We start from the raw sequence: 26,128 nt of genomic DNA, 5'->3' as shown, positions 1-26,128 counted from the left end.
TGTGGCAGTCTGTGGCCAGAGTGCCTCTTCAGGCCTAATCCCAACCCATCCTTCCTCAGTGGGTGGGACTTCCCTGCAGGATCTCCAATAACTCCAGCTAGAGGCTCAGGGACAGATTTCAGATCTCCCTGGGCCTGAACCTCTAGGGAGAGGGGTGGCCACAGTCTCTGGGGACCAGCAGACTTGGTCTCTCCTCCTGGTAGTTCTGAGAAATCCAGGCAGCTCAGACAAGTGGGTTTCCCCCTAGTGAAACATACCCTCTCCACCAAAGGACAAAGTGCTTCATTAAAAGGGTCCTGCTTCCTGTGCCACCCAATTGGATGAGACCCTCCAACAGGGGTTGTCAGACACCCTATACAGGAGTGATCCCACTGGCATCAGGTTGGTGCCTCTCGAGGTCAGAGGTCCCAGAAGAAGGAGCAGGCACCCATCTTTATTGCTCTCCAGACTCCTTGAATGACATCTCCAAGCACTGGAGCGAATCAGATGAATACGACCTGAAGTGAATCCCTAGCAAACTGCAGCAGCCCTACAGAAGAGGGACCAATTATTGAAAGAAAAACAAGCAGAAAGTGACAACAGCATCAACAACAACAACAAAAAGGCCCCCACAAAAAACCCTGTCCAAGGATCAGCAGGCTCAAAGACCGAAACCAGACAAATTGAGGAAGGTAAGAAAGAATCAATGAAAAAATACTGTAAACCCAAAAGGCCAGAGTGCTTCATCTCCGAATGATCACAATGTCAAGGGCACAGAACTGGACGGAGGATCAGATGGACGGATTGACAGAAGTAGGCTTCAGAAGATGGATAATAAAAAACTATGATGAGCTAAAGGAGCTTGTTCTAACCCAATGCAAAGAAGCTAAGAAACTTGATAAAAGGAATTGCTAACTAGAATACCCAGTTTAGAGAGAAACATAAGTGACCTGATGGAGCTGAAAAACACAGCATGAGAACTTCACGAAGCATACACAAGTATCAACAACCAAATTGACCAAGCAGAAGAAAGGCTATCAGAGTTTGAAAACTACCGTACTGAAATAAGACATGCAGACAAGAATAGAGAAAAAAGAATGAAAAGGAATGATCAAAGCCTCCAAGAAATATGGGACTTGATAAAAGGACAGAATCTGCGATTGATTGGAGTACAGAAGGAGATGGAGAGAATGGAAACAAGCTGGAAAACACACTTAAGAATATTATCCAGGAGAACTTCCCCAGCCTAGCAAGACAGGCCAACATGCAAATTCAGGAAATACAGAGAACATCATTAAGATACTCTGTAAGAAGATCAACCCCAAGACACATAATTATCAATTTCTCCAAGGTCAAAAAAAGGAAAAACTGTTAAAAGTAGCCAGAGAGAAAGGCCAGGTCACCTACAAAGGGAAGCCCATCAGACTAACAGTGGACCTCTCAGCAGAAGCTCTACAAGCCAGAAAAGATTGGGGGCCGGTATTCAATATTCTTAAATAATTTTCAACCCAGAATTTCACATCCAGCCAAACTGAGCTTCATAAGCAAAGGAGAAATGAAATCATTTCCAGACAAGCAAATGCTGAGGGATTTCATTACCACCAGGCCTGCCCTGCAAGAGCTCCTAAAAGAAGCACTAAATATGGAAAGGAAAAACCAGTACCAGCCACTGCAAAAACATAGCAAAATATAAAGACCAATGACACCACGAAGAAACTGCATCAACTATTGTGCAAAATAACCAAATAGCATCATGTCGACAGGATCAAATTCACACATAACAATACTAATGTAAATGGGCTAAATGCCCCAATTAAAAGACACAGACTGGGCGGGGCGTGGTGGCTAACACCTGTAATCCCAACACTTTGGGAGGCTGAGATGAGTGGATCACCTGAGGTTGGGAGTTCAAGACCAGCCTGACCAACAAGGAGAAACCCCATCTCTACTAAAAATACGAAATTAGCTGGGCATGGTGGCACATGCCTATAATCCCAGCTACTCGGGAGGCTGAGGCAGGAGAATTGCTTGAACCTGGGAGGTTGCGGTGAGCCGAGATCACACCATTGCACTCCAGCCTGGGCAACAAGAGCAAAACTGTGTCTCAAAAAAAAAAAAAAGAGGAAGAAAACAACAGACACAGACTGGCAAATTGGATAAGGAGTCAAGACCCATCTGTGTGCTGTATTTGGGAGACCCATCTTAAATGCAAAGACACACACAGCCTCAAAATAAAGGGATGGAGGAAAATTTACCAAGCAAATGGAAAGAAAAAAACAAAAAAGCAGGGGTTGCAATCCTAGTCTCTGACAAAACAGACTTTAAACCAACAAAAATACAAAAAGACAAGGGCATTATACAGTGGTAAGGGGAAGAATTCAACAAGAAGAGCTAACTATTCTAAGTATATATGTACCCAATACAGAAACACCCAGATTCATAAAACTAGTTCTTAGAGACCTGCAAAGAGTCTTAAACTCCCACACAATAATAGTGGGAGACCTTAACACCCCACTATCAGTATTAGATCAACGACAGAAAAAATTAAAAAGGATATTTAGGAGTTGAACTCAGCTCTGGATCAAGTGGACCTAGTAGACATTTACAGAACTCTCTACCCCAGATCAACAGAATATACATTCTTCTCCAGTGCCACCTGGCACTTACCCTGAAATTCACCACATATTTGGAAGTAAAATACTCCTCAGCAAATGCAAAAGAACTGAAATCATAACAGTTTCTTGGACCACAGTGCAATCAAATTAGAACTCAGGATTAAGAAACTCACTCAAAACGACACAATTCTATGGAAATTGAACAACTTGTTCCTGAATGACTCCTGGGTAAATAATGAAATTAAGGCAGAAATCAAAAGGTTTTTTGAAACCAATGACAAAGAGACAACATACCAGAATCTCTGGAACATAGCTAAAACTGTGTTAAGATGGAAATCTATAGCATTAAATTCCCACATCAGAAAGCTAGAAAGATCTCAAATTGACACCCTAACATCACAATTAAAAGAGCTAGAGGGGCAAGAACAAACTAATCCAAAAGGTAGCAGAAGACAAAAGATAACTAAGATCAGAGAAGAATTGAAGGAGATAAGAGACATGAAAAATCTCCAAAAGTCAATGAATCCAGGAGCTGATTTTTTGAAAAAATTAACAAAATAGGTAGACAAATAGCTAGACTAATAAGAGAGAGAATAATCAAATAGACACAATAAAAAATGATAAAAGGGATATCACCACTAACCCCACAGAAATACAAACTACCATCAGAGAATACTATAAACACCTTTACGCAAATAAACTAGAAAATCTAGAAGAAATGGATAAATTCCTGGACGCCTACAGCCTACCAAGACTAAACCAGGAAGAAGTTGAATCCCTGAATAGACCAATAACAAGCTCTAAAATTGAGGCAGTAATTAATAGCCTACCAACCAAAAAAAAGCAAGGACCAGATGGATTCATAGCTGAATTCTACCAGAAATACAAAGAGGAGCTAGTACCATTCTTTCTGAAACTATTTTAAACAACTGAAAAGGAGGGAGTCTTCCCTAACTCATTTTATGAAGCCAGCATCATCCTGATACCAAAATTAGGAAGAGACACAACAAAAAAAGAAAACTTCAGGCCAATATCCCTGGTGAACATCGATGCGAAAATCCTCAATAAAATACTGGTAAACTGAATCAGCAGCACATCAAAAAACTTATCCACCATGAGCAAGTGGGCTTCATCCCTGGGATGCAAGGCTGGTTCAACATACGCAAATGCATAAACATAATCTGTCACATAACCAGAACCAAAGAGAAAAAGCACATCATTATCTCAATAGATTCAGAAAAGGCCTTTGATAAAATTGAACATCGCTTCATGTTAACTCTCAATAAACTAGGTATTGATGGAACATATCTCAAAATAAGAGCTATTTATGACAAACCCACAGCCAGTATCATATGGAATGGGCAAAAGCGAGAAGCATTCCTTTAAAAACTGGTACAAGACAAGGATGCCCTCTCTCACCACTCCTATTCAACATAGTATCAGAAGTTCTGGCTAGGGCAATCAGGCAAGAGAAAGAAATAAAGGGTATTCAAACAAGAAGAGAGGAAGTCAAGTTGTCTCTGTTTGCAGATGACGTGATTTTATATTTAGAAAACCCTGGCTGGGTGCGGCGGCTCACGCCTGTAATCCCAGCACTTCGGGAGGCCAAGGTGGGCAGATCACAAGATCAGGAGATGGAGACCATCCTGGCTAACATGATGAAACCTTGTCTCTACTAAAAATACAAAAATTAGCCAGATGTGGTAGTGCACACCTGTAGTCCCAGATACTCAGGAGGCTGAGGCAGGAAAATCACTTGAACCCAGGAGGTGGAGGTTGCAGTGAGCTGAGAGTGTACCAGCCTGTGCAATAGATCAAGACTCTGTTTGAAAAAAAAAAAAAAAAAAAAACCTCATCATCTCAGCCCAAAAACTTCTTGAACTGATAAGCAACTTCAGCAAAGTCTCAGGGTACAAAATTAGTGTGCAAAAATCACAGTCCTTTACACCAACAGTAGGCAAGCAGAGAGCCAAATCATGAATGAGCTCTCATTCACAATTGCTACAAAGAGAATAAAATACCTAGGAATACAACTTACAAGGGTTGTGAAGACCTCTTCAAGGAGAACTACAAACCACTGCTCAAGGAAATAAGAGAAGGCATAAACAAATGGAAAAACATTCCATCCTCATGGATAGGAAGAATCAGTATCGTGAAAATAGCCATACTGCCCAAAGTAATTTACAGATTCAGTGCTATTCACATCAAACTACCGTTGACATTCTTCACAGAATTAGAAAAAGTTATTTTAAATTTCATATGGAATCAAAGAAAACCCTGTATAGTCAAGACAATCCTAAGCAAAAAGAACAAAGCTGGAGACCTCACGCTACCTGACTTCAAAATATACTACAAGGCTACAGTAACCAAAATAGCATGGTACTGATACCAAAACAGACATATAGCCAGTGGAGCAGTACAGAGACCTCAGAAATAACACCACATATCTACAACCATCTGATCTTTGACAAACCTGACAAAAGACAAGCAATGGAGAAAGGATCTCCTATTTAGTAAATGGTGCTGGGAAAACTGGCTAGCCATAGGCAGAAAAGTAAAACTAGACCCCTTTCTTACACCTTATACAAAAATTAACTCAGGATGGATTGAAGACTTCAATGTAAAACCCCAAACCATAAAAACTCTGGAAGAAAACCTAAGCAATACCATTCAGGACATAGGCATGGGCAAAGACTTCATGACAAACACACCAAAAGCAATTGCGACAAAATCCGAAATTGACAAATGGGATCTAATTAAACTAAAGAGCTTTTGCACAGCAAAATAAACTGTCATCAGAGTGAACAGGCAACCTACAGAATGGGAGAAAATTTTTGCAATTTTCTGACAAAGGGCTAATATCCAGAATTTACAGGGAACTTAACCATATTTACAAAAGCAAAACCAAACAACCCCATCATAAAGTGGGCAAAGGATATGAACACACACTTCTCAAAAGAAGATATTTACGTGGCCAACAATCATGAAAAAAGCTCAATATCACTGATCATCAGAGAAATGCAAATGAAAACCACAATGAGATACCATCTCACCCCAGTCAGAATGGCGATTATTAAAAAGTCAGGGAACAGTAGATGCTGGCGAGGCTGTGGAGAATTAGGAATGCTTTTATACTTTTGGTGGAAATGTAAATTAGTTCAACCATTGTGGAAGACAGTGTGGTGATTCCTCAAGGATCTAGAACCAGAAATACCATTTGACCCAGCAATCCCATTACTGGGTATATACCCAAAGGAGTATAAATCATTCTACTGTAAAGACACATGTACATGTATGTTTATTGCAGCACTGTTTAACAAAGATATGGAACCAACCCAAATGTCCATCAATGATAGACTGGGTAATGAAAATGTGGTACATATACACCATGGAATAAAATGCAGCCATAAAAATGAGTGAGATCATGTCCTTTGCAGGGACATGGATGAAGCTGGAAGCCATCATTCTCAGCACACTAACACAGGAACAGGAAACCAAACACTGCATGTTCTCACTCAGAAGTGGGAGTTGAACGTTGAGAACACATAGTCACAGAGAGGGGAACAACACACACCATGGCCTGTTGGAGGGTGAGGGGTGAGGGCAGGGAACTTAGAGGATGGGTCAATAGGTGCAGCAAACCACCATGGCACATGTATACCTATGTAACAAACCTGCACGTTCTGCACATGTATCCCATTTTTTTAGAAGAACTAAAAAAAAGTGACCATTAAAGAGGCATTAGCATTGATTAACAGCTCAGAGTAAGCCCTCTGAGGATCAATCCGTGTGGAAATCATGCTCTCCTGCTGCCTCTTCTGTGGCCGCCAATTTGAACAGGGCTAGTCATCATCAGCGAAAGCCAGAATCTGTGTACATCACAGTAATCCCCTCCCCGACCTTCTTCGCCAGCAGGTAAGAGACTGGTAAAAAGTATAGGTGTGAGAAGTGATGAGAATACTTATCTGCAGGGAGATTCCAAAGCTTGGGAGCCACTGCCCTATTTTCAGTGTGGCAGATTGCATTCCAGAAGAAGGGGCTAGGTGTGGTCACAGAGCTGAAGCAGGTGCTCCTGCAGCTCTTCTTTGTAATTAGCTCATGTCTGCTGGTTCTTTGACTCTGCACCTCACTGCTGCTGGGCTGCTGCTGGCTTTGTGTCTTCTCTGGCAATGTGCCAGGGTGCTGAAGAAGGAAGGCTGGGGAATATGATGAGCCCTTTGTCACCTGCCAGGTGGCCAGCATCTGATAGCAGGCATAGCACAGAGGCCTGAGAAGGCTGCCTGATTAGACATGTGCTTCCCTGAACCTGTCCCCTTCTTAGCACTCAACACCTGTGGCTCCTTGTTGGCAAAGGAACAAGAATTTGTCAAACAATAAGCATTCACACATATTAAATTAGTCATTTGGCATAACTTGCCCAAGCTTGTGATAAAAGGCCTGCCAGTGAATACTGAAGGGTACAAAATATAGCAATGGAAAAATCACATATGCACACATATGAATTTATATCACTACATATATTATGCACAGACATATGATCAGTCACATCCCGATGTATTTGTTTTCATTAATTCATTGGTTTATTCTTTTATAGATTCACCACAAACAAGAAACGATACCAAAGATTAGGGTTACTATAGTGGTCTTCGTTTAGTTTCTCTGAAACTTTATAGTTTCTCTTTCTGGACCTTAGCATGTATGTTTCTTCAGTCTGGAATGGTTTCCTTCCTCCCCTATCTATCTACTCTTTTTTGGTGGCCTAGTTGACATTTCCTTTTTCTTCTTCGAGAGGTTAAGTCTGGTTGAGGGATTGGACACATTAGCAGCTATTGTGTGGGAAATATTAGGCTGGGGGTAATCACAAGGTGCTTTGGAAGCCTAACAAGTAGAGACATCTATCTCGGTCTCGGAGTGTCAAGGAAAGCATTCTGAAGGAATTTTGGTGTGAAGATATGCAAGATAAGTGAAGCAGAGAACTAGCTAAGTGGGGTAGGTAGGAGAACAGAATCCTAGTTAAAAAACAAAACAAAACACAGAACCAGCCATGTACAGAAGCCTGTAAGTGAGAGAGAGATTGTTGAGTATGTTCAGGAAACTCAAAAGTGGTTCATAATGGCTGGTGTAGAGGTGTGAAATGGGGGATTGAGAGAGGGAAGGATGGGCCAGTAAGTAAAAGCTGGACTAAGCCTTGCTGATTTTGGACTTTATTCAGAAGGCAACAGTCATTGGAGGGCTTTCCAGAGAAACAGTATGATAAGATGTATAATTCTAGACTACTGATCATGGTGGCCTAAAACAAAGTATTGGTATTTAGGATAGAGAGACTAGCAGAATGTCAGGGGAGATGCATTATGAACTTACACACAACACACACACAATCGTAATTTTATTAAAATAAAAAAATTATATTCTAAATTATTTTGACAGTTTTAGCTTAGCTTTGTATCATACAAAATCAAGTATCTTTTTACATCTTTTTTATATGTTTGCTTGTTTTGGTTAAGGCATACCTACAGTCCCCTAGATCTTCTAAAATATTTATTGCTTCGTCTTTTTGCATTGTAAGATTTTAATTGATCTGGAATTTGACTTTGAGGCATGAGATGGGATTTAATTTTATTGTTTTCCAGATGGCTAGTGCCATTTATTAAGTAAACCATTCTTTTCCCTTTGAATTGAAATACTGTTCTGTGGTATATTAAAACTTCTCATATACACAGATTTACTTCAGCAAAAAGACATAATTTTATGCTTTTTTGCAATGTGTTTACTGGTGATTTTATTTTCATATCTCACAGTATTTTCTAGAATCTCCAAGATAATATTGAAAATGATGATAGCAAGCATACTTGTCAAATTTCTGATTTTAGTTGAAATGTTTTTAGTATTTCACTATTTAGAATAAGCTGCTTCTGGTTTTTGGAAAAGATCTTTTATTATATTTGAACGGTTTCTTTATATCTTATTTTATTCAAAATGCTTATTAAGACTGTTGAATCTCAGACTTTTCAGAATCTACTGATATGATCATATTTTGTTTACTATTATGAATGTAATAATTTATGCTGATATATTTTCTACTGCTGAACTACCATTTCATTTCTGATATAAATCCTACTTGGTCATGATGATTTATTCTTTTATAAATTGCCAGATTCTATCTGCTCCTATTTTTGCAAATATTCGTAAGAGAAATTGGTCTTAGTATACTATATCAGCTTTTGATATAAAGTTATATGGGATTAATAAAAAGAATTGAGTGATTTTAATTTTTTTCTATGGGCTGAAAATATTTTAAAAACTTTGCAGTTATCTAGTTTTTTTCCTAATTGCTAGCCAGAACTCAGGTTGCCTATTTCTTCTTGGATCAACTTTGGTCATTTATACTTTGCCAGATACTTACCCATTTCCATTCTGTTTACACATTTGTTCACAGAAAGTTACATGTTTCTTTTCTGATTTATCTAATTTGTCTTAATATGTGCCTGTGTATTCTTATTCCAATTTACTTATTTTCTTTCTTAATTTCAGCTTTTATCTATTCCTACTCCGTAGTTTTTTTTTCTTAAGCTCATTACAGTTTTTTTTAATTTGGAAGCTCGCTATTTACTTATTTGTTTTTGTTGCTGAAAACATTTCTGGCATTTTCCTTGAGTATAGTTTTGTTGTACCTCAGAATTGTGTATGATGCAGGCTCCTTTTTATTGATTTCTAGAAGTTATAATTCCAATTTTGACTTTCCCTGTAATCCAAGAGGGTGTATTGCTTAACTCTCAAATATATATGCCACCTTTTGGTTATTTCTGTTTATTATTAATTTTTTATTATTAAAAATGTGATCTGTAAAATCTTTAAAATATTTTATGGGATTTTTATGATCAAGTATTTGAGCAATTTTTGTAATTTTACATACATATAATACATACATATGTACATATACAAATGTTTTGAGTTTGTTGCTTTTGCTATTTTATTTTTCGGACTTTGCCTTTTTATTAGTTTTTGTTTATTATTAACATTTATTTAATTTCTCTGATTTTGCTTTTTATTTTTGATCTTTTGATTTCTCAAAAGGACACATTAAAGTTTTTCACTAAAATTTTATTTTTATCAAGGTTTTCTTTTATCTTCATTGTTCTGTTGTATACAATTTTAATTTCTCTATGATTTTGCTGATTTATTCATTAGATACCTTGGTACCGAGAGACACGTATTAATGTTTCCTACTATAATTATAGTTGTATAGAATTCTTCTTTCATTCATTTTTTTTTTTTTTTTTTTTTGGTGAAATGGAGTCTTGCTTTGTCGCCCAGGCTGGAGTGCAATGGCGCAATCTTGGCTCACTGCAACCTCTGCCTCCCGAGTTCAAGCGATTCTTCTGCCTCAGCCTCATGAGTAGCTGGGATTACAGGCACCTGCCACTGTGCCCAGCTAATTTTTGTATTTTTTAGTAGAGATGGGGTTTCACCATCTTGGCCAGGCTGGTCTCGAATTCCTGACTTTGTTATCCACCCGCCTCGGCCTCCCAAAGTGCTAGGATTACAGGTGTGAGCCACCGTGCCCGGCCTCTTCTTTCATTCTTAATTTTGAAAATATATAATTTTGAAAATATATAATGCTTTATTGAAATATGACTTATGTGCCATACAATTTACCTAACAAAAGTGTATAATTCGATGGTTGTTAATATATTCACAAAGTTTTGCAACCATCATTACAATCAATTTTAGAACATTTTCATCACTCCAAAAAGAAACCCCATACTCATTAGCAATTAATTCCTAATTGTTTTTGCTTTATATATTTAGCTACAATGTTGCTTGGTTTATGTCTTGGTCTTCTTTGTAAATTGTGATTTTGTTTTACTTTGTCTCTTTTTATTCTGTTTATCACTTCTCCCCTTAATTCTACCTTGTTGATAGTAATATTGCCCCTCCATTCCTCCTTTTTTTCTTGCAGTTTCTTTGAATTCTTTGCCTGTTGATTCATTTTCAACCTTTTATTTTTTAATCACCTTTTATAAGTACAATTCTTGTAGAGGGAGTGACCGTTTTCTCATTTAATGGGATGATTTATTCATTTACATTTAATCCGTGATCTATATGATTTTCTTGATTTATCGTATTTATTTTACATTGTTTTTGTTTCTGGTCTTTTGCTGTTTTGATCATGGTGACTTATACGTAATATTTGACCTTGTATTTGGAGAGTTCTACTCCAATTTCCCATTTCATTATTGATTATCTTCCTTTTTCTCTTAGTAAAATTAGACCCATGGGTTTTTTATTATTTTAAAACAAAATATCAATTATTTTCTTTCTAAGATTATATTATTCCTATCCCCCCAAATCCCATTAAGAAGAAACTTTTAGAATAGGTTTACTTTTCTCCTCTCTACCTTCTCCCCTGTCCTCACCATCCAAACCCTGTGGTTTGCTGAGATTGTTTAGTTTCAGAATATGAACAAAATTTACCTTGTGGTAGTTTGGTAGTTTTTCTATGTATCAGTAGCTTTTTTGTTTGTTTGTTTGTTTTTTGAGATGGGTTTTGCTCCTGTTGCCCAGGCTGGAGTACAATGGCGTGATCTCAGCTCATTGCAACCTCCGCCTCCCAGGTTCAAGCGATTCTCCTACCTCAGCCTTCCCGAGTAGCTGGGATTATAGGCATGTGCCACCATGCCCAGATAATTTTGTATTTTTAGTAGAGGCGGGGTTTCTCCATGTTGGTCAGGCTGGTCTCGAACTCCTGACCTCAGGTGATCCGCCCGCTTCGGCCTCCCAAAGTGCTGGGATTACAGGCGTGAGCCAGTGCGCCTGGCCTGTATCAGTAATTTAAAATTAATGTTCATACTACAACTGTCCAGGTAATAGGTCATTATGCATAATACATGTCTAATATATATAAATGTGTGGACATTTGTATGTATATACACATTTGTATATGATGTATATGTATACATATGTTAGAAAGCGTGTGTCTGTGTGTGTGTTGTAAGGTTCATTGCTCACTAATGTGTCTACTTTCCCTTCTTCTCTTAACCAGATTCCTCTACTTCTTCATTCTGAGTGATTTGTTGCTCGATTAACGTGTTTTTTTTTTTTTTTTTTCATTTTCTAAGGTGTTTCATTGAGTGATGGAATCTCTGAATCTTTGCCAGATACTCTTCTGGGTAATAAACTTTTAGGTTTCAGTTCTCTCAGTATCTCACCTGTATTTTTCTCTCATCACCTAGCTTTCATTGTTGCAGATGAAAAGTAAATTTTTTTTTAATTACTTGTTTTATCTTGCAACTTAAAAGATCTTTATGTCTCTCTCTCTCTTTTTTTTTTTTCCAGGAATCCAACCAGATATTCTTAGGGGGGTGTGTGTGTGTGTGTGTGTGTGTGTGTGTGTGTGTGTGTGTGTGTGTTTCTTATCAATCCTGGTTGCAATTTATGCTTTTTCCATCTGTAGATTTAGGATTTTCCATGGTTCAGGGGAAATTCTCTCTGTAATTCATTTAGTTATAGTCCTTCCTCCGTTGGTTTCTTTTTTCTCATTCTACATGATAGTGTTTTTAGAGATTGTTCCTCTAAATATGTTTATGGAAAATAGAAGGATCACAGAAAAAATACTACAAGGGACTATCTGCTGTTTTATAAGAAAGACACGGACATGTGCTTTGTGATTTGAAAGGAAGGAAGGAGTAACATTGATAGTTTTGTAGTGTACGTTTATGATACTGCACTTGTTAGATGTGGTTATTAGGTGAAAAAATTCGTTTCAGAGTACTCACATGGAGGCTGGCTTCATCTTCATTATACCACATTTCTCATTATTAAAATTTATTTCTGAAGTATGTTTTAAAACATAAATTCACAGATTAAAAAATTTTATTTTAAATTCAGGAGTACATGTGCAGGTTTGTTATATAGGTAACCTTGTGTCATGGGGGTTTGGTGTTCAGATTATTTCGCCACTCAGATATTAAACCTGGTACCGTTCAGTTATTTTTCATGATCTTCTTTCTCCTCCCAAAGATGGCTCCCCAGTGAATGCTTCCTGACATTTACACTCTTCTACAGTAATTTTCAGTACAAGGTCTCACTCTGTCACTCAGGCTGGAGTACAGTGGTGCAATCACAGCTCACTGCAGCCTAGACTTCTTGGGCTCAGGTGATTCTCCCACCTCAGCCTCCAGAGTAGCTGGGACTGCAGGCCTGCACCACTATGCCTGGCTGTTTATTTGTATTTTTAGTAAAGACAGGGTTTAGGCATGTTGTCCAGGCTGGCACTACCTGCTTTTGCTTTTTTTTTTTTTTTTTTGAGACAGGTCCAGCCTCTGTTGCCCAGGCTGGAGTGCAGTGGCATGATCATGGCTCACTGCTACCTCAACATCCTGGGCTCCAGTGATTCTCCCACCTCAGCCTCCCAAGTAGCTGGGACTATGGACTACAGGCATGTACCACCGTGCCCTGCTAAGTTTTGTATTTTTTTCTAGATATGGGGTTTCACCATGTTGGGCAGGCTGGGTCTTGAACTTCTGGACTCAAGCAGTCAGCCTGCTTTGGCCTCCCAAAGTGCTAGGTTTACAGGCATGAGCCACTGTGCCCAACCTAACCTGTTTTTTTATTTAAGTCTCCCTTCAAACATTGTCTCTCTGAGGAGAGGCAGATACTATTTTTCTTCTACTTCCATGGGTACTCCTGTGTACCCCTGTTGTAGCCCAACCATAATGTAATTTACTGTTTTGTAGGGGCCCATGAGAGAAAATCATGTGTGTTTTTGTTTTCATATTCTTAGATGTGGCACAAGTGCAACCTTAAAAGGTTAGTAATATTCACCAAACAAATAGTTAGATGAATGCTTAATTTCTGTGAAACAATGCTTATTCTCCAGGTGTCAGGCATTATGCCAGTGATAGATATGCAGACATAAATAGAGCAAGGTCCTTGTCCTCAAGAAATGCCATCTGAGGTGGGGTGGGGTAGCAGATGAGAGACAACAGGACCAGGTCATGAAGGAACAGATCGTATTTCATTTACAGCTAAAGGATGCCAGCATTTATGCTATTCACCTTTTTAAAGAGGTGAATTAACAGTAGTTAAAAATTCTAACTTAACTTACCCATTAGTAAGAGCAGCTTTGTTATAAATTTTGCCACTTGAGGAAATGTATTCTTATAGACCCAGATGTCAAGCTGTCATAGAATCTTGTGATGTGAGGAGATTAGCATTGTCTATATGTTTCAAATGATTTACTGTAAGTAGGGGGTTTGCGTCAATCGTAGGCGGAACTTTGGGAGTCAGAATTGCATCAGTTGTCTGAATTGAATTACTTTGTCTGTGCTTTCTGAATTTTGAGATTAAAGTTTAAAATGAAAGTCTGGCTATTGACTTGTAGTATATTTGTAAAAGTTGAAGTAATCTTTTCTTAGTTTTAATATTTTCAAATCTAATAATTTTTTTCTTTTCTGATCTTGTGCAGTTTAACAGTTCTGGGAATAAAAATCTTTATTAATTGAATATTATAGGTTTATATAGAATTGCCATTCATAATATTTTAATGTAATATTCAAAAAAATTCATTTTTTTTTTAGTGATACAACAGTCACTTTAGCATCTGGTATTCCTTAGCATCATCATTTGAAAATTAACAATATTGTACCTTAAAGTACATAGGTCGTTTATAAAGCAGCAAGGCTTTCTAGTTAATGGATTGCTGCGCATAGAGTAGTTTTTAGTTTGTTGCCTATGGTGAACTTACTTCTTATTTTCTGGATGATTCTTTGGGATCCTGGCATTAGGCACAGAACATAAGCTTACACTGTATTGTCTTTACATTTGTGTGCACCATAACTGTGAGAACCTTTTCAATGTTATGAGAAATACAAGTTAGAAGAACTTCTCTTTTTCTCTTCAATGCACATGGACCCGAAGTCTTTTGAAAATACAGTTCTTCAAAGTTTAGAAGCAATCCATGGAATATTTTCAGTGACACATGGAATATTGTAGTTCAGCATATATGGTCAGTTTATAGGAATTTTTATTTATTGTGTATTTAGTTTTTAATAAGAATTTCGTAACTGGAAGATTTCATAGCAACAAAGGACTGTCATTGAATATGTATATAAATTTAACTTGTATGTTAGAGTTTTCTAGTTATAACATAGTGATGGTGATGTAAGGATTTGGCATAGAAAGAAGTTTTAGTGAAGGAAGTGAGAATTAATGTTCAGACAGAGTAATCAAACCAGAAGAGTATGGTTTGAAAAGCCAAAAGAGATGAGAGTTTTAGGAGGAAGGGGTGATTAATAGTGTCAAATTAAAGGAAAAACAGCAAACAAGGTTATGTAAGATAAGGACAAAACAGTATATATTGATTTAAGTATTTATGAAAGCAGTTTCAACAGAGCAGTCAGAACAGGAGACTAATGGCAGTGAATATTTCTATCTTGTTTTCTCTTCTACACTAGAGAACTGGACAGGTAAGTACTATTATTGTCAGTTCTGGCTGACATTATTGTTAGAGAATGCAACATGTGTTGAAGAGCAGTCTTGTAACCTGGCAATGTGAGATGAGTGGTGATATTTTTATCTTAATAAGTGACTTTCTCAACAAGTCTTGAGCATCCAATCCATGAAACCAAAATGAATATGAAATGCTTATTAATAAAGGGACTGTTTCTCACTTAGGTTTTCTACTCATTTTCCTATCACATTGATTTTAAGAAGTTCTTTGTAAAACTGACTTCTTGGCTACCACAAGTTTTAGACTCTATAGTAAGCTCTTAAAGAATATTAGATGTGCTTTGACTGTTTTAAAAATAATATTATTCACTGTTGATTTGCCTCACTTCTGGCTGGGAGAAACACTCAGGGAATGATAAAGGTAGGAAAGCAGCTAAGCTGTAGACAGCCTAGATTGCTCTGCACTCTAATGGGGCGCTAGCAAAGTGACCTTCTTTTCCCAGTCCTGCCTGATTTGCAGGACTTCAAATGAGATGATGCAAATGGGGCAAGAAAATATGAATATGTAAACTACATGTATTGATTTCAACCAATGTCAAAGGAGAAGCAATAGAGTTTAGGTAGACGCTGTCTTTAATATGCAGGCCAAAATCTTTTATATGTGTTATAGTCCTCCTTGGCACATAAATTCCCTCATTTATCCTCAGATCATCCTCAAGGGGGGATCTTGTGATCACATGTGATCCTGCTTCTTATTACTATAGAATACATTGTGCACACTTATTTATTTTTCATTATAATATCCAGCACTATAAGGTGGAACTCTTTTGCCAGGGCATCAGGGAGTGATTATATGTGGAGAAAACTTAACAATAACCTTTAATTCTATCTCATCAGATTCCTACTCCATTCTTGGCTGCCCTCACTTTTGTGGGTGAAAGAATGTAAATCATTCCAGAGTTCTGTCATTATTATTTTCTTGTTTTTTCTCCTTTTCCCTGAGGTCTAGCTGACCTGCATGTCTTTCCCTGAGATTGCTAATGTAAGCCTTTTGTTTCCACCAGATAGCTTGATGCCTATCCCCATTCATGTGCCATAGATTTCCTCTCTGGTTTATATTTTCCACTTAATACATGCATTTCGATAAGAAGTAAGATGATAATATGGATGTAATATGGACATAATATGTAGGCAACTTGGATATTCTATGAAGAATGGGGAAATCATTAAGAAAAAGAAAAATATATTATTTTTGATAACTACTGCAAGGCTATTGGAAGGTGAACAGCTAGATTAGCAACATTTAAAAAGCTGATGCTCTGGGAGTTAGGGGGAAGGAAGGGATAAACAGGATTTTTAGGGCAGTGAAAATGCTCTAGGTGATATGATAAGTGTATATATATCATTATACATTTGTTTAAGCCCACAGAATATACAATATTAAGAGTGAACCCTAATGTAAACCATGGACTTTGGATGATAATGATGTGTCATGTAGGTTCATGGATTGTAATAAATGTACCACTGTGGTGGGACATATGATAATAGGGCAGGCTGTGCATGTGTGGGGGCAGAGAGATATGGGAAATAACTGTGCCTTCTGCTCAATTTTGCTGTGAATCTAAAACTGGTCTAAAAATATGTAGTCTATTTAAAAACAAACAAAAAGGTTCATGTTCATTAGCATTTCAGAGGCATCCTGAAGATGAACTGAAATTTATATTTTCTGATTCAAGATGAGTGAATTAACCTATGTGGAAATTTGTGGATCTAAGAGAAATAACCTTTGTTACTTTATTCAGTAGTTACTCTTTTGATAAGCACTTAAAAAGCTATAAATTCAATTATTTATATTAGACTTCACTAACATTTGCTTCCCATTTACCTCTAGGTTTGAAGTTTGAGGAAATTCAAGAAAGATTTGGTGAAGAGTTCTTTAATATATGCTTTCATGAGAATGAGAGAGTCCTTCGAGCTGTAGGTGGCACTTTGCAGGACTTTTTTAACGGCTTTGATGCTTTGTTGGAACACATTAGAACTTCTTTTGGAAAACAGGCCACTCTGGAGTCACCATCTTTCCTATGCAAAGAGCTCCCTGAAGGTACTCTCATGCTCCACTACTTCCACCCTCACCATATTGTGGGGTTTGCAATGCTGGGGATGATTAAGGCTGCAGGAAAGAAGATCTACCGGCTGGATGTGGAAGTGGAACAGGTTGCAAATGAGAAGCTATGCTCTGATGTTTCAAACCCAGGCAATTGTAGCTGTCTTACTTTCCTTATCAAAGAATGTGAAAATACTAATATCACGAAGAACCTTCCACAGGGAACCTCCCAAGTTCCTGCAGACCTCAGAATTAGCATCAACACCTTCTGTAGAGCCTTCCCTTTCCACTTGATGTTTGACCCCAGCATGTCAGTTCTTCAGTTGGGGGAAGGTCTAAGGAAGCAGCTTCGATGTGACACTCACAAAGTGCTCAAGTTTGAGGACTGCTTCGAGATTGTATCTCCAAAGGTTAATGCCACCTTTGAAAGGGTCCTGCTGCGACTGTCTACCCCGTTTGTGATTAGAACCAAGCCTGAGGCTTCTGGCTCTGAAAATAAAGACAAGGTAAGTGGCTATGGACTTGAGATGGGTGATGGGAACTAGAAGAGTGGATAATTATTTCAGTAAATTATATGGTGGCTGTACTTGTAATTATTGAGGCAAGAGAGCTTAAAGTGCCATTTAGAAGATTACTGGTCCCTGGATGTATGTAAAAAGATTTGGCCCCATTCCCAGCCATTTTGCATAGTGTCTGCCTCCTCCATTAATTTATTTCAGCATATAAAAAGAAGACATTTATTCATACTAGCTATAGCAATTACAAAAATGATAGAACTCACTAAAAACCTGATAATATAAACACATGAATATTTCCACTGACTGTAGTCAAACTATGAGAAATATAGCATTTCAACATTGTGGGGCATGACTGCAATATCTTTAAATATATATGCTAAAAGTTACCTTCACTTTGAATATGTTCCTTTCTAAATTTCATAATCTAGGAACATCTGGTTTACATCCTATTTTTGTCTTAATATGCAGAATAATGTATTCCCCAAAAGTTGAGAATTGACTATGTCAAGACTTCTTTTCTGTTTAAATTTTAGTATTAAAATAGAAATTCATTGCTTTAGAACATGATCACTAGTTGAGAGAATAAAGTGAAGACTAGGAAATTTTTTGTGGATTTCTTTGAATCCCCTTTGGGAAATCTGGATTATAAATTATAAATAATTGAGAAAAAGACACCAGAAATAAATCTTAAAATATTTGGGTTTAAATGAACATTTTGTCCCTCAGGTAAAATATTTTAAATAGTCAACATTAAGATAGATAATAAAATGTAAAGAAAAATAAACCGTGATTTTTTATGTTTAGTAATATACTTTCAGTGATTAAAGGGAAAAACAACATTAATTTCCGGAACAGAAATTTGTACAGTTTCATTCAGTTTCCAGTAGAGTGTCTTTTCAACATTTTGTACTAGGGTAAATAAAGTTCTTTTAGGCTATTTAGCCTGTTTTCAAGCATTTGAGGGAAGCTATTAGCTATTAGAAATGACAGGTTGCTCTGGGCTAAAGGAAAGAAGAGTTGCAGAAGTAATTAAAGACTCAGTGAAAATATACATATTCTGGAATAATAATAAATGAGGAAATAGCCCTCTGAAAGCAGCGCTTAACATGTTTTTGAGGATTTTATACAGCATTAGTTTCATGATTGATGATTTTTATAATTTTGAAGTTCAATGGAAAGTTTTTTTAAAAAAAAATATTCGAGAAAGATGGCTGGGTGCGGTGGCTCACACCTGTAATCCCAGCACTTTGGGAGGCCAAGGTGGGCGGATCACCTGAGGTCAGGAGTTTGAGACCAGCCTGGCCAACATGATGAAACCCCATCTCTACTAAAAACACAAAAAAATGAGCTGGGCATGGTGGTGGGTGCCTGTAATCCCAGCTACTCAGGAGGCTGAGACAAGAGAATTGCTTGAACCTGGGAGGCAGAGGCTGCAGTGAGCTGAGATCGTGCCACTGCACTCCAGCCTGGGCGACAAGAGTGAGACTGTGTCTCAAAAAAAAAAAAATTATTTGAGAATGATAGAAAGATGCACATTCATTCAATATGATGGAATCAGATGATTTAGGAAATTAATAATTTATCATACAAGTTCAGTGATTTGAAAATATCTAAGGATAGACCTGGATTCCAGTTTGGCACATTTGGATATTTTAGTCTGAATGAATTAGTATTATTTGATCATATGATGTTTTAAATACAAATTGTCACATATGTATATGTATGTTTAATAATTGGTACCCATTTTGAAGTCTTTTAGAATGGAATAAACTTGTTAAATGTGTATTTTTGTTCACATTTGTAGTTGCTTTAAAACGAGTTATTCTTTCTCTGTAATTTAGGGAATATCAAAATATCAGTTCTGTTTTACAGAAGTACAATATTTGGCTAGGAGAATTTGAAGCATTTTTGGCCTTTAGAATTGAAGTTGGTATTTTTGGAAATATGTCTGAACTAGAATATATTATCATCAATGTTGTTGCTTTATATATTTTATCGATTTGGGAAAAATTAATTCATTTTAAAATTACTGCTTCAGGTTTTTTCCCTTTATATTTCATTTGGCTTCTATTTCTACTTAATTTGTATACCAGGGTAAGAAATAGACATAATGAAATGATGACTCAAATGTCAAGGCCCCCTGCCAATTCCAATAATAAGGAACTGTGCTCATTGAGGAGATGCAATTATCATTTAAACATGTTAGTGGCAGTTTAAAAATAAAGTAATAGGCAGGATTTTTAGTTAAAATAAGGATAGAAATCTACTCATCCTTATGTTTATTTCTGCTTACTCACCTGAGTTTGCCGGAATGGGACATTTGAGAGGTTACAGTTGCCCCAAATTGATACTATAGTCAGTAAAGTTGTCACATACAGTCTTACCCAGATGAATAACATTTTTAAATTAGTAAGTCATCAAATTTCACATTGGAAAGAAGAAAGAAAAATAATATGTAAAAATTGTGTTTTTGTTGATAAGTTTGACTTTGTCTTCGTTATTTTCCCCATAATAGCTATTCTTGTTAATGTATACCTCTATGATGTCTGAAGTCTCTAATTTTTTAGTTGGCTTTTATAAGAAAATGCTATTTTAAAATAATTTATATTTATTCCTTCTAACATTGAGGGCTCTCATAATTAAACTGTTTTGTTTGTGCATTTAATACCAATGAACCACTATGTCTGCCATAAAAAAAATCAAGAGCAAGGATGTCACTGAGGGGCATCTGATGCAGTTATCAGTGGCAGGATTCAACAGTCTTGAGGTTAGAAAAAAACTCTTCCAGATGGCTTGACCAAGCTTTGATTCTGTCACTTGGTTTCCTCTGCTTTTTCTCTAAGTGATTATCCATGCCTCACATATTCTTCTCTCTCCCTCTCTATTTTCTTTTTCCCACTTACAGTATGCATATGTTTTCATCTTTCCCTAAACTCAACTTCCTTTCATCATCTTCTTTCCTTATCAGCTGTCAAACATTAAGTATGAATGAATTGGTTGTTTTAAAAAAAACCCAGCAGATTCAGTGTAGAGAATAAAGACTGAATTAATCCATGCTAATTTGTGCTGTGTATCTCTTTCACCCCATGTATATCAAATATTGTTCTGAGAATTTGGAAATGTATTGCATAAATCTTTTGAATTATAAGACATTGTGGTAAATTTGAGATGAATTTTTTTTGCAGCTTAATGAGCAGTTTGCAGGTTAATATTTAGTCCATGTAAACATAACCTACTGATATAGATTACAAAGCTTCATTGTATGGAATGAATCTTGAGTGAATAGCTTTGTTAGAAATGAGAGTAATAGCACATAGCTTCCTTCTCTGCCAGGTAAGGTCATGATGTGTGGTGAAAGTATCAACAGGCTGGGAGAGAGGTGCCTCTGACAACCATGATCTTAGTAAATCTTTTTAATGTCTGAACCTCAGTTTTATACATTGGAAATTAATGAACCTAGACAAACTAATATTTTTACTCTTTTACAAATCATACTTAACATATATACATATATATGAGGTCAATTGATCATGAAGATTTTTTTCTTTTTTTAAATTTTTTTTAAAATTTTTATTTTTGGAGATGGAGTCTTGCTGTGTCTCACCCAGGCTAGAGTGCAGTGGTGTGATCTCAGGTTACCACAACCTCCACCGCCCCAGTTCAAGTGATTCTCCTGTCTCAGCCTCTTGAGTAGCTGGGACTATAGGTGTGCACTACCACACCCACCCAGCTAATTTTGTATTTTTAATGGAGACTGGGCTTCACCATGTTTGAGGCCAGACTGGTCTCAAACTCCTGACCTCAGGTGATCCACCCGCCTTGGCCTATCAAAGTGTTGGGATCACAGGCGTGAGCCACCACACTGGCCATGAAGCTTTCTTTCATCTCTATGTTTCAATGAATTCAGATGCATTTTAAAAGAGAGGTGCGGAGAATCTGACTTATCTACCATGAAGGGCTCATCTTGTCATCAAGAATTAGTTAAAATAATTCTCTGATAGTTTAGGCTGCTTACCTCAGAAAGTTATTTGGGAGGATTAAATGACATAATCCATGTAAAATTCTTAGCATCTTTGACCCCAGGGTTAAGCACGGCATAAATGTTCATTATTACTTCTACTGCTATTATTATTTCTGTTCCTTTCCACTTATAACATTCTCCCTATTTATTCCCTTATTCACTTACTGCCTTATAGATGAAAGCACCAGATATCAGTAGGTTTGATAATTTTAGAGAAATATTGAGCTCACCTAACATCTTTCTAAAATATGCCTTGGACCCTGCTGCTTGTCTCCTTAATAACAACTAGAAGACCACTTGTCACACATTCTATAGGAGCTCTGTTTGGATCTGCATTTTTTTTTTACATACTATCATTGTTTTAAAATCTCTGGTCTCTTTGTCAGATTCATGAAGGTTTGGAATCGAGTTTTCATTACCTGTATCTACTAATGTCTTTTATGTTCATTTATCAGAGCATTGTGCAGTGACTTCCAAAATAAAATGGATGTGTTAACTTAGGCACAACCTGAAGCAGCAATGGATTTTGAGAAACAATAAATAACATGAGTTCTTTTGACATTTTTTTTTTTTTAGTAGCAATGCTTGAGAGAACTTTAATAACACCTTGGAAGGAACCCAGCATTTGAAATACATCATCCCTGTGACAGAGCAATAGCATTGTTATTCATCTTCACTTTTGTTCTCAGGGTTGGAACTGAGGAAAAGCATAACAAAAACACATTTCTTTTTTAATTCCCAGAAATATGCTCTCATTTGTCTTATTAATTAGAAGCTACAATGAAACGCTGGGAAACAATTTTCAAAGAATAAAGTAGGAAATGTCTGGTTTTCTGTGGCCAAATCAGTTTTCAAAATATTCTCTTCTCTTTTCTAGACAGTTGCCCACCTTTTTCTGAGGCGATGATTGAAAAGTTTTTAAATATATTTATTAATCTTACTATACCATAATGAAACTGTTGAAAGACAAGTTTCATCTTGCTGTCAAGAATACATTATTTGACTTCAACCTTAATTTGAGAAAGTGTGAGCATTTCTTCTTTGTTCAGATAATAATATTTTATTAGAGAATTTCAAACATTGAACTGTAGTTTTAGTGATGAACAACCTGACATTAGAGCTTTCTCTATACAGTAGCAGAGCTGAGACATGACTTCGTTCAAAATTACCTGGAGTTCACTCTGTTCTTGTATGAATGAGACCTTTATTTTTAATTTGTGTGTTGCTTACCTTTCTCTAGAACTGCTCTCTGATCATTGCCCTTTTTTCTTTTAATGTAATTTATTATTTTTTAATAATTTGAATTTCATCTAGATTCAGTGGGTACATGTATGGGTTTGTTACCTGGGTATATTGCATGATGCTGAGGTTTGGGCTTTGACTGATCCTCTCAGCCAGATCCTGAGCATAGTGCCCAATAGCTTTTCAACCCTTGTCCCCCCTTTCCCGTCCAGTAGTCTTCAGTGTCTATTGTTGCCATCTTTATGTCCATGAGTACCAATGGTTAGCTCCCACTTTTAAGTGAGAACATGCGGTATTTGGTTTTCCGTTCCTGTGTTTGTTTGCTTAGAATAGTGGCCTCAAGCTTCGTCTTTTTTTATGGCTGCATAGCTGCATCCAGCTATGCGTTCTTTTTAATGGTTGCATAGTATTCCATGATATATATGTACTACATTGTCTTTATCCAATCCACCACTGATGGGCACCTGGGTTGATTCCATGTCTTTGCTATTGTGAATAGTGCTGCAATAATCATATGAGTGCAGTGTCTTCTTAGTAGAATTATGATTTATTTTCTTTTGGATATATGACCAGTAATGCAATTGCTAGGTCAAATGGTAGCTCTTTTTAACTTCTTTGAGAAATCTCCAAACTGTTTTTCACAAAGGCTGAACTAATTTATATTCCCACCAACAATGTATAAGTGTTCCCTTTTCTCCATAGCCTTGCCAGCATCTGTTTTTGACTTTTTAATAATAGCCATTCTGCCTGGTGTGGGATGGTATCTCATTGTGGTTTTGATTTGCATTTTTCTGATATTTAGTGATGTTGAGTATTTTTTTATATGTTTGGTGGCTGCTTTTATGTTTTATTTTGAGAAATGTCTGTTCATGTATTTTGCCTATTTTTAATGGTGTTATTTTTTGCTTGCTTAAGTTCCTTATAGATTTTGGTTATTAGACCTTTGTTAGATGCATAGTTTATGAATATTTTCTCCCATTTTTAGGTTGTTTACTCTGTTCATTTATTTTGCTTTTCAGAAGCTTTTTAGTTTAATTAGGTCCCACTTGTCAATTTTTGTTTTGTTGCAGTTGCTTTTGGGGACTTAGTAAAAAATTCTTTCCCAAGGCCAGATTCCAGAATGGTGTTTCCTAGGTTTTCTTCTAGGATTCTTACTGTTTGAGGTCTTACATTTGAATATTTAATCCATCTTGAGTTCATTTTTGTATATGGTAAAAGGCAGGGGTCCCATTTCATTCTCCTGCATACAGCTAGCCAGCTATCCCAGAACCATTTATTGAATAGGGAGTCCTTTCCCTATTGCTTATTTTTGTCAACTTTGCTGAAGATCAGATGGCTGTGTGTAGCTTTATTTCTGGGTTTTCTATTCTGTTCCAGTGGTTTATGTGTCTGTTTCTGTAATAATACCATGCCATTTTGGTTATTGTAGGCTTATAGTATAGTTTGAAGTCAGGTAATGTGATGCCTCTGGCTCTGTTCTTTTTGCTTTGGTTATTTGGGCTCTTTTTTTGGTTCCATATGAACTTTAGAATAGTTTTTTCCAGTTCTGTGAAAAATAATGATAGTATCTTGATAGGAATAGCATTGAATCTGTAGATTACTTTGGGCAGTATGGCCATTTTAATGATACTGATTCTTCTAAACTATGAGCGACAAGGCTCATGTATGATATTTTGATGCAGATATTAGTGATGTTCATGCTGGTTCTGGGTTTTTAAAAATTAGTATAAGGTTAAAATTGCTGTATGGTATTTTTTTTTAATGAACCACACAGGAGGCTTAATGGCATTGTTCCTGTATAGTTACTTTATTGTGTATAGTAAGAGGACATGATTACATGATGAATTACGTATTCCCAATAGTCATCTATAGGCTTAAAGTGCTTATTTTGCCATATTTAATTTTTGTTAACAAGAAAGATTGTAGCCCTGAGCATAACAGGAGGTACCTCCTATTGGAGATCAGATTTTTATTTAGTTCTATTAAAGGTTTGTAGGTTCTCAGGGAGAAAAATCAATCCCTTCAGTTAAAAATTATACAGAATCTTCCTTTAACTGTTCCTTTTGTTTTTAAGTTAGAATCATTTTAGCCAGTAGCTTTAAGTCTCAGTGAAAAAAAAAATACATGTTTTCAATGTGTTGTCTACCTTTTCATTTCTGATAGTTTCCTGTTTGTTCTTATGTACATTTTTGGTAAGTATACAGTGCAATAATTTTTAGTAAATGAATATAATAGTGCATCTATGATAACAATGTGGTTTTAGAAAACTTTATCATCCCTAAAAGTTTACTGTACCCATTTGCAGTTAATTCCTGCTCCTGCCTCCAACCACAGCCAACCATTGGCCTACTTTCATCTCTATAGATTTGCTTCTTCTACTCATTTCTTACAAATATAATCATACAATTAATTACCTTTCTTTTTCTTTTGGTTTCCCATCATGTTTTTGAGGTTATCTGTAGTGTAGTATGCATCAGCAGTTTGTTAATTTTTCCTGGTGAACAGTATTCTATTGCATAGATACACTACGGTTTGTTTATCCATTCACCAGTTGATGGACATTGGATTTTCCAGATTTTGGCTATTATGAATAATGTTGCAATGAACATTCACATACAAGAGTTTGTGTGGATATATTCCCATTTCTCTTGAACTGATTTGCAGGAGAAGAGTTGTTGCATCATATAGTAAGTACATGTTTAATTTTTAAAGAAGTTGCTGAACTGTTTTTCAAAGAGCTTATGCCATTTCCCATTTGACTGGCAGTGTAAGAAGGTTCAACTTTTTTACATCCTCACTCACACCTGGTATTGTCAGTCTTTTTCATCATAGCCTTCCTAATGAGTGCAAAGTGGTGTCTTGGGTTTTAATTTATACTTCCCTGATGACTAAAGATGGTAAACATCTTTTCTTATACTTTTTAGTCATTGGTGTAATTTCTTTAGTTAAATATGTAGACAAATATTTTGTCCATACTTGTTGTTTGCTTTCCTATTAATAAATTGTATTAAAAATACACATTCTAGATATGATACTGTCTTTAAAAGATACTTCCTATGCAGTTGTCTTGTATAATCTTCAATTTACTGTCCTTTAAAAATATTTATGGAGAAACTTCTGTTCAGAAAGTTTCATTCATAGAAATGTAAGTCTGGGCTTTATCAATCAACACTGTTTACATATTTCAGTATCTCCTTCA

General features: G+C 36.5%; 1 protein-coding gene across 3 annotated transcripts in view; it reads left to right on the top strand.

Moving 5' to 3' along the window:
- GUCY1A2 (guanylate cyclase 1 soluble subunit alpha 2) overlaps positions 1-26,128 on the top strand; it is a 370,428-nt gene that overhangs the window by 69,386 nt on the left and 274,914 nt on the right. For all 3 annotated transcript variants that reach the window (XM_032167289.2, XM_058446513.1, XM_058446514.1), the window contains exon 4: positions 16,936-17,654. In XM_032167289.2, the coding sequence (XP_032023180.1) occupies positions 16,936-17,654 (719 nt within the window). The remainder of the gene's footprint in view (positions 1-16,935; positions 17,655-26,128) is intronic.

Source organism: Hylobates moloch, unplaced genomic scaffold (genome assembly GCF_009828535.3).
Source record: "Hylobates moloch isolate HMO894 unplaced genomic scaffold, HMol_V3 SCAFFOLD_11, whole genome shotgun sequence".
Lineage (NCBI taxonomy): Eukaryota > Metazoa > Chordata > Mammalia > Primates > Hylobatidae > Hylobates > Hylobates moloch.
Note: the sequence above shows the minus strand (reverse complement) of the source record. Positions and strands in the feature narration are given on the sequence as shown.